This window comes from Antrostomus carolinensis, unplaced genomic scaffold, assembly GCF_000700745.2.
Source record: "Antrostomus carolinensis isolate BGI_N321 unplaced genomic scaffold, ASM70074v2 scaffold19290, whole genome shotgun sequence".
Classification (NCBI taxonomy): domain Eukaryota; kingdom Metazoa; phylum Chordata; class Aves; order Caprimulgiformes; family Caprimulgidae; genus Antrostomus; species Antrostomus carolinensis.
The window spans coordinates 1-9,276 of NW_010287968.1; the positions used below are offsets into that span (position 1 = coordinate 1).

The window sequence follows — 9,276 nt, forward strand, 5'->3', positions numbered from 1 at the left end:
GATCTGCTCCATAACTCTGCCAGGCACCGTATATGTGAAATTGACACTAATTTGTTCACCATTCATTTGTATTCTGGCCTGAGTTTGTATAAAGAAGGAACTTTTAGTGGGTCTGGTGGGCAGTGTGTGAGAACTTGTGCCCTGTGCCTCTCCTAAAACTTGTGGAAAACGCTTGCTTGGAACAGAAATTTGATGGCTTATTGTGATTTTTTTACTTGGACTCCAGTGGCTCAACTTCTGTTGTGAATACAGTGTGAAGAGCATGAGTCTGTTGCAGAAAAATTCCATCCTAAACTTTTTTCCAAACTGTCCTTTGGCTCTTTTACCTGCCACTCCCCTGCCCTGAGTCACCCTGCTGCTCCCATGGGTTTTTTTCATCTCTTCCCTCTCTCTCCACTTGCTGGGACAACTTAATTCTGAGCAGAATTCAAAAGTGTTGAAGTTTTGTCTTGCGTAATTAAAACTTACAGAACATTTGAAGTTATTTATGGACCCTGGTATTAAACTCACATGGAAATTCTGTGATTATCTAACTAATAAATGTGTTTCTCTGTTTCAGTGCTGTACCGAAAAGGCCCTCCCTTCTATCATGCAAGGTTTGAAGCTCATGTTTCTGTCTAATTTCTTAGTTTCAAATTAGTAAATTTCTCTCTCACAAATGTAGTATCTTCACTGGTTAAGCACTTATTCTTCACTCAAAATACTTTGCCAGATGCATTCATACTGGGAATGCAAAAGTCCTTTTAGCAGAGGTACTAAATAACACAATTTCATTGAATTTATAAAACAGTAGTAAGACATAAAAAATTAAAAGTTGTAACGAGCATATTTAGCACTCATATAATGAATGCACTCGGGAAAGTAATTTGATTTAGTAATACTGATTTTTAAAAATACATGGTATGGATAACCTATGTGATTTGGGAGAAAAGACTTTTAAAGGGTGATAACTGTCTGTGTTAGCTAGTCAGGTTGAACTCCTGGATCATAAATTGGTTATAAATGTCAGATTGGCATTCCTAAAAGAACAGTACAAACAGCAGCAGAAGGGTGGGGAGGGAAAGTGCCAGTAAGCACAGTCACAACTTCATCTTTCTTCTCTTTTCCTAGTAAAAAGAGACTTAAGTTACACAACTTGCTTACTGCATGCTGGCACATTGTTTAACACCAGTTTTTAGGCTCTAATTCTTAAGGTTCGTGATCTTCCTAAAACTAATTTTCTTTCTGTGACTTGTCCTGTCTGCTTTGTTTTCCAGTTACTCTGTCATTGCTGAATTAGTTGATGATAATTTTGAAGGTTCTCTTCGCAGACCGCTCAGCTGGAAGTCCTTGTCTGGGTTGAACAGAACGACCGTTAATGCTTCTAAGGTAAGTGTAAGATGTTAGTTTTAAAATAGCTTTAAAATGCTAAATGTACAGTAAAGAACAGGGAGTTGGAGTGAGTCTGAAAAGAGAATCCCTCTGATTCTAGTCTGCTGAAGAACATGTTGAGTTGCTAGTAGGCAAACAGGAGTTTCCTTTCTCAATATCCAGATGAATTTTGGAAGAAGCTTATTAAAGTTCTTTTGCCTGCAGGAACGTTAGAAGTTGTGTGAGGAGCAGGAGAAAGACCTGAGGGACACCTTTCCTGCTTGCTACTTCTGTTTTTAAAGCTCTCTCCATCTACCAGGATTTTCTTTTGAACAGTGAAACTGAAAGTTTCCAAAAAATTTCATCTGTGATAGAGCCCCATACATGGTGCTTCCATGCTTGTAGCTGTGCAGCCTGATATAATTCTAGTTTATCTTATAGCAGTATTGTGCTTTGATAAGGAAAATGAGATATGCATATTATACAGCTCTCCCCAACTTGGATTGCAGAAGACATCTAGTAGGAAACTTGGTATCTGCATTTCTAATTAATCTAAAAGTTTTATAGAAAGAAATCAGTCAAAATTCATGTATTCATGTTTTCTGTTTACCGACAGGAACTCATGTTATGTTATTTGATTAAACCATCTGACATGACTGAAAAAGAGATGTTGACACCAGAATGTATGAAAAGAATTAAGGTTCAAGTGAGTAATCACTTCTGTACTTTGCCTCGGGGCAGCTGGACAGGGAACTGTAAGAGCCCCCTGGACCCTTTGCTTGCTTTAGTGTGGTTTGGTTTTTGCACGCCTAGCTGCAGTAAAACAACTAGATGCATCAAGACATGAGAAGTGCATTGTAGGCTCTTTAAAAGCTTAAGATCTTCTAATCTAAATTTTAATGTCACTGCTACTGTGAATGTAAGCATTTGCCTGGGGAAACGGGGATACTTGCAGAGACTGTAAGGTTAATGTATGTTTAAAAGTGAAGGGAGAGAAATGTGTGAGAGACCAGCTCACTTCAGGAACAAATGTAGTCATCTACTAAAATTTCTCAGTGGTCACATAATATACATCAATTTGCTAAAGGCTTGATCCCCATCCCTCACTGATTATCTGTAGGGTTCCCACCCCTACCCCCGTAATAATTGCTGGTTTTTATTTCAGGAACTGATTGTAACTCGTTGGGTTTCTTCCCGTGAGCGCAGTGAGCAAGATGAACTTTAACTGACTGTATAGGAAAAAGTTATTTTTTTAAAAAAACCCAGCACTTCTTGTTGTTTTTTACCTGATCGTCTCATGATGACCCATTGCCTCAGAACAGTTTCTATCAACATATTCAGTTGGTATGTATAAATGCTATTTAAAATGAAGTATATCCTGTTTACTGGAGAGAATGGTGTATTGAAAACCATAACTGAACTATAATAATGCATATGAAGGGGGGAAAAATAAAGCTGTGTCCCAGCTCAAAATACATGTTTGTTTCCTTAAAACTTACAAATGTGTATGTTTGAGTGGTGGCTAGACTGCAGTGATTAATGGTGGTATTTTGAGTATCATGGCAGATCTGGGCATTAGAGCTGACGAGGCACTATATCCTGCACAGCCACTGAAGTCCAAACCTTGAATGTCTGCCTGAAAGCCGAAGCAATGAGGGATCAAACCATGTTCTGGGAATACCTCACAGATTCCTCAGAGTTGAACCTGGGAATTGTAAGGCTAATTTAATTTTGTAGCTCAGCACAGGGTCCTACATTTTTTTCAGAAATGAGAACTTAAACTTGATAGTCCTTAAGTTTAATGCTAGTTTTTAACTAGTTAAAAATTGCAGTCAGTCAAATAACCTCTTGAGAAACCTATGGCACCATTCTTCTTCAACCAAAACCTGACTTCATAGCCTTGATAAAGTTGCACAAACTTTTATTTTGGGGAGAGATTTGGTTGTTGCAATACTGAGCACTGTAACACGTTGCTGCTAGGTGCCTCGACCCTGGAATACAGTGGTCCCAGCTAAAAGTGCTTATTTTCACAAGCACTGCTCAGAATTGAGGAACTCTGCAGTGTGCAAGGATTTAAATTATTTCTGGGGTCTAAGCACCGAACAGCAACGTTAGGTGTTAGGCAGTTGGGAATGCTGGGGCACCTTTCCTGCTTGGGTAAGATGTCTTTCTTCCCTTGGGATCTGCAGCGTAAGATTCCTCCTTGAAAGCAGGGGCCTCATCTTGCCCTGTGCAGCAAGATGCCCTGACCTCAAGTTGATGCCTTTACTTTTGTTGAACATGGGTTACTGTAAGAAAATAATGAAGCTTTGCTGGGCTAGTGAGAGGAAGTCAGTCTCTCTAGCTTGGCAAGTCTGTCTCAATTTCATCACTGCTTTTTTTCTCTTCTATCCAGCAACTACAACAGTCTACACTATTTTTCCACAGTGCTCTCATAGCTCTCTGCCCTGACCTGTCATATGTTGTGGAACAGACGGGGAGACACGGCTGTGTTTTGGATACAGTGAGGTACAGGACAGTGCTGAGCACTTCTGCCTTGCTTCACTAGTTGCCTATTTTCTTTTGTAAGATTTAATCATCCAGATTGCAGTTTCCTAAATATGATGTTTGCTATAGCTAAGCCACATTTATCAAACAAACCAACCAAGCCAGCAGGTATTCAGCTGCCTTTCAGGAGGGTGAAGTATTGACTAAGCTGCATTTGAAGTCTTGCTGCTTTAGATGCAGGCGTTTGAAATCCATCTTGGTGTTTGAACAACAGGCTTCCACTGTGATTTTACATTGGCTACACCAGTAAGGATACATTATAGCTGGTGACAGTGATGCTGTTTTGCATTTGCTTTGTGCTGTTTTCTTTACCTATAAAAGGGGCTTTGCCTCCTGGTAGCAGGGAGTTTTCCAGGGCTGGTAAAAATTCTTGGAGCGTTCCCACCAAACACAAAGCCACAGTCTTGTTTCCTTAGGCAGTTTAGATTGTAAAGCCATGTCGTGAATGCAGGAAACTACATACAAAGTGGAGGCTCTTCTAGTCTTTGCTTTAATTTAATACAACTTCTACTGGAAAGCTGTAAAATGAAAATGTTAATTGCATAATAGCTTTTCAAGCTGAACGATTATGTGTTGACTATGTGGCGAGGGGTTTTATTTCTAGCTGCAATGACTGTACTTCATTTTTCAGTACTGTTGTATCACATAACTTCCATTAGATAGTTGTACCATAGCACTGATACTTGCCATTGTGTTTTTATTTTACCAGTTAAAATACAGTACTTCATTTAAGCATGGACTCTGATTCACTCAGAAATAGCGTACCATGATTTGTTTTTGTAAGCCAGATCCTAGCGGAAGGATTCTGACGTGCACTAGGAGTGGGTGGATAGCAGGTCTCTAGTTGCACATTTCAAGCTGCTTGTCTCTATCACGTTGTGGTTTTTAATATGCTTTTAAATGAGCTATAATTCAGAATTTAGCAAGTGGAAGAAGATGGAGCAGGGAGGTGTGTACAGTGTGGTGTATGCAGCTGGAGTGTTGGAGGGCAGGGTTAATGCCGTTTGTGTATACAAAAGTATAAACTAGATGTGGACAAAACCCCAGTCATTCATGATTGCTTCTCCATCTTTGAGAAAACAGGACCTAGATCTAGACTAAAACCAGCTTACTTTGCAGAAATTAGTAGGAGGAAAAAAAGCTGAAATTATTTTCTTAAACTAGATTTTATTGCATAAAATTATGGACAGCAGAATTTTGATCTCAGCATACACTTCCATGTAATGTACAATAGGTAAAAGTGCTGTTGGAGGATCTTTCAAAATTTTTTTTAACTTAAATTTTTATTAAGTTTTGAAGTTAACTCTGAGAGAAATCCTGAGGAGTCTGTTGCTTACTACAGATACAGACACAGAGTTCCTCTTTTAATACTAAGGATCTGCCTTGGTTTGAGGAATAAATATGCAAAATGTAAAGAAGAATTGGAAAAGAAATACATCTGGCAAAGAGGCTGGATTTATTTGTTGTTATATTTATTAATAATTAAAGTAAAGGAAAATAACTTTGCATGTGGTGAAACTGCCTTAAGTCACGGACTTTGGATTTCAGCAGCATGCAAGCACAAATGCCCCTCTTTTCACTCATCAGTAAACAAATGTGACAGGAAAAAAATCATTTTGGTTTGTTACAGCTTAAGTTACCACAGTTCCTTTGTTAAAACCCTTAATTACACAGCAGTTAGGACTTGTGGTATTAAATGTCTCAGCAGGACAGAGCATATAGTGAATGTAAATAGGAAAACCTTTTTCGATATGAATAGTTCCCACAGACATATTCTGTAGCGTGTACATTGTACGTACGTTATTTCACTGAAATGCACAAGTTCAGTTCCCTGATCCTTCCAGGACGTGCAGGTTAACATGTAAAGTTAACAGTGGTTTTAAATACATGAAGCAGATGATGCATCTTAAACCCTGAGCTTCGGAGTCTTAAGACTTCCCATTGCACGTTGTAGATGTTTTAAAATAGCAACTTGTCATTTTCAGCACTGTTTTTCTTGATCAGGAAGGGGTACAATGTAGAATTCGTTAGCTGTTAGCTCCTGATGCAGAGTAATGTATTTGGAAGCTTTCTTTGTCTGTGGGATCACAAATTTCTCTGTAAATTCACTTTTACTCATTTGCCGTTTTCCCTGAGTGCTCAGGACGCTGTTAATGAACGCCAGCGCGTACGAGTAGCAGTTGTGGTCATGCTCTTCATACCTAGGAAAAAGATCTTGTTAATCAGACTTAGCACTAATCCATTAATTACTGTGCAGGGAGGAATATTTTACTGAATGAAATAAGGAAGCGCATGCTTTCTAAGAACTACTGCCACTTTCCTTCAATGCTGGTGCTTAAATATATTCTATTGATTGCAAGTTGTACTTTCCAGACAGGGATACTAGAAACTTTGAGCATAAAAGGCTGCAAAGTTTACAATAATTTCTTTTTTTTAATACTTATTTGGCTTTTACTTTGCTAACTTTTGTTCTTCCATGTATTGTTACTCTGTTATCTTGAAAACGTCTTCCTGCAGCAGTAGTTAATTGTGTGCCACCACGTGCACTGCTTTCAATGTGGTATTAACTTGGAACCTTACTTAAAATCAAGTAAATTCCATCACTGATATGTTGATAGAGTTGCTATACAGCATGCCAGTCAAACTCCCATTGGCAGTAATTTGGACAGAAATACTAACTGAACAGGAAGAGCAGCCATTTAAAATATTCTTGCCTTTTTTTTTCCCCCCACTGCCCCCACCTCTGAGCATATGGCACTTACCTGTTCATTTCACTGTCAGAATGTTTCTCAGATCATCCCAATAGTGCTGTTTTTTCCCTTAGCCCTGTGTAACTGCATCTGATACAGACCTGCTCAGACTCCCTGCCCAACGCTCAACTTCTTCGATAATTGCCTCAGCCTGTGTCACTTTTCCCTTGTTCTTCCTGGCCCTGTGACTCATTCCATGCCTTGTCCTGTCAGTGGCTCCACGGGCTGTGTTGTCCCAGGGAGGCTTGCCTGTCAGCTCTGGGAATTCACAAGGTGTCTTTGCAAGATCTGAGGACTATGGCTATCAAAAGCAACCCTGCAACCCACAGCCCAGTTCAGGACAGCTCACTGCTTTCTTCAAAGCTCTTCTGGTTTGTTAAGGGATCTGAAGTGACCTATGAGCTCCCATTTAGTAAGTGCTCCCGCTGTACTACAGTGTACTTCCTTTACCAAAATAATTGTTACAGAAAAATAACTGTGAGTAACTTGAAGAGTGGCCATCATTACCATGCAGTACAAAACATCTGGGAATGACACTGAAAAAAAATGTTGAGTTCACCAGCTCAGGGCTGAGTCTGCAAAGCACCACAGCATGTCTGGGTAACTTAGGAGAACACACAAGTGCTTTCCTGAGTCAATTCCACAATTAAGCAGAGCATGTAACTTTTCATTTTTGTATTTATAATGCAAAAGATTCTGTAATACACTTATTACCATCTGTGTCTTCCAGTCAGCATCTTATTTTTGGGAAGCATGTCTTTGTATCTTGACAAGCAAACACAGTATCTGTCAGTAATTTAAGGTATTGTGGGTCATGGCTGTGGCCACTGTTCTTTGCTGCTGCTGCTGCTACTACCATCCTTCCAGTAAATCAAAAGAAAAGCAATAAAGAAAATGAGAAGCAGGCTTGGCCTGAACCCAGAGGAGTTACAGGATGAGTTTAGTGGTCACTGCTCTGTTGGTGGAAAATGTAGGTCACTGTCAGGAGGTGGCAGATGCAGGAAAACCAAACGAGGTTGTAGAAGAGATGCACACATCTACCCACCTTCTACCAATGCTCTTCTGACATCAAGTTAACTTTAGTAATAATGTTAAGGCACTGGGAACTGCCAAAGTATCAGAAAGAACAAATCCTGTTGGCTTTGTAAGTTCCATAGACATTTAAAAATTCAATTCTATGTCAGATTCTTTCATCTCCTGGTTATTAGGGAGATAAATACATTATGTCTGAAATTTTATAGTCAAGCACAGGCTGAATTGCTAAAACCTGCTTTTGATTTGTTGTGGTTTTATTTTCTATAAGATGACATCTGTGTTGATTAACACTTCACAGAACTACGCTGGGACAGGCTGTTTGTCACATAACCTGTTACTGAAGGTCAGTTCAAGGACGGGTATTTCCTTGGAGAGCAGGCTGCTTTGGCACCAGCCGGCTTGGTGATATGGCAGTGCATGCTTTAGCTGGGCTGCCTCACTGGTAACACTGGCCTCAGGCACTGACTCCAAGGAAAACTACAAAGAACTGAAAGCTCTTGTTGGAACACAGTGGTTTAATTCAAAATATATGCAAGTCTTGCTGTATTTAATGATCCAAAGCAATTTAGGAACCAGCTGGAAGAGCTGGAAATGAGCCTGTTTCCCATTTCTCATTATTGACAACACTCTGGGTGAGAATCCCATCAGTGTGGTCAGCCTGTAAATGCAAATACACCTAAAACTTCTGAAACCTAGAAGAAATAATTACAGAATTGCACCTGGACTTTTCTAGTTCTGTACTCAGCAGCATACTCTGAAAGGTAATGTTCTGTTGAACTCTTTTTTTTTTTTCCATGCTAAATTCTTTGGTTGCTGTAGAAAACTTCCCTAAAATGATCCTTTATTTAAGACCTTCTACATTCCAGTAGATGAGTTTGTTACTTAAATCTTAAAAATACTCTCTGTGTAGGAAGGCCAGTAAGTTTCAGGAGAGCCTGAGAGCGTTGCTTGGAGGGGTTTGATAGAAATGGGTGTTTGAAAGGAGCGAGCCTCACAGGGTCCCAAATGGAACAGCCCAATTGATCATCCCAGGCTAAAAATTCCTATTGCATCCCACTTTTCAATGACATACCTGTGAGGAAGCCAGGCCTCTCCCACAGAAAACTCCTCTAGGAGCTGATCCCACTGCTGAAGGAGCCCAAGCATGTCTGGCTGTACTAGCGGGACACTAATGCACTGCTCCCATCCCGTTTCAGCTCTGTGGATGCCCTCTTCGTTGTAGTTATACACCACGCCTGGAAATGAGGAGCAACAGATTGTCAGGGAGCACTGGATAATCAGATTAATACACCTTTTTTAAAATTTTTTGGGGGGAGGAAGTGTTGGGTTTGGTTTTTTTCAGTGATGAAAGCTCCTAGTTTTCCATACTGCCATTTTTTTCTTAGCAACTGGCTATACCGTGGGGCTTCCCATCTGTGGCTCCAGAGCAGAAAATGCAGCCCTTGCTTTTATCAAAAACCTGTTCTCATTTTTACAGTGTAATTTTAGAAGTCTTTTGATAATGAAAGCAACTTAAAAGCAACCAAATTCATGCTGGTTTCATTAAGACCTGTGTTAAGGGAACCTTCAAACCTAGCAGAGCTTGTTAGGTTCA

The 9,276-nt window shown here is 39.8% G+C and overlaps 1 protein-coding gene across 1 annotated transcript; it reads right to left on the reverse strand.

Moving 5' to 3' along the window:
• Positions 1-5,856: 5,856 nt before the first annotated feature.
• MKRN2OS (MKRN2 opposite strand) lies at positions 5,857-8,917 on the reverse strand (the record flags this gene model as incomplete). The annotated part of the gene is given in 3 exon segments (XM_010165095.2): positions 5,857-5,896; positions 5,898-6,098; positions 8,755-8,917. Coding segments are annotated over 3 exon segments (404 nt in total), but the record flags the coding sequence as incomplete, so codon positions are not given.
• Between the last annotated feature and the right edge of the window lie 359 nt (positions 8,918-9,276).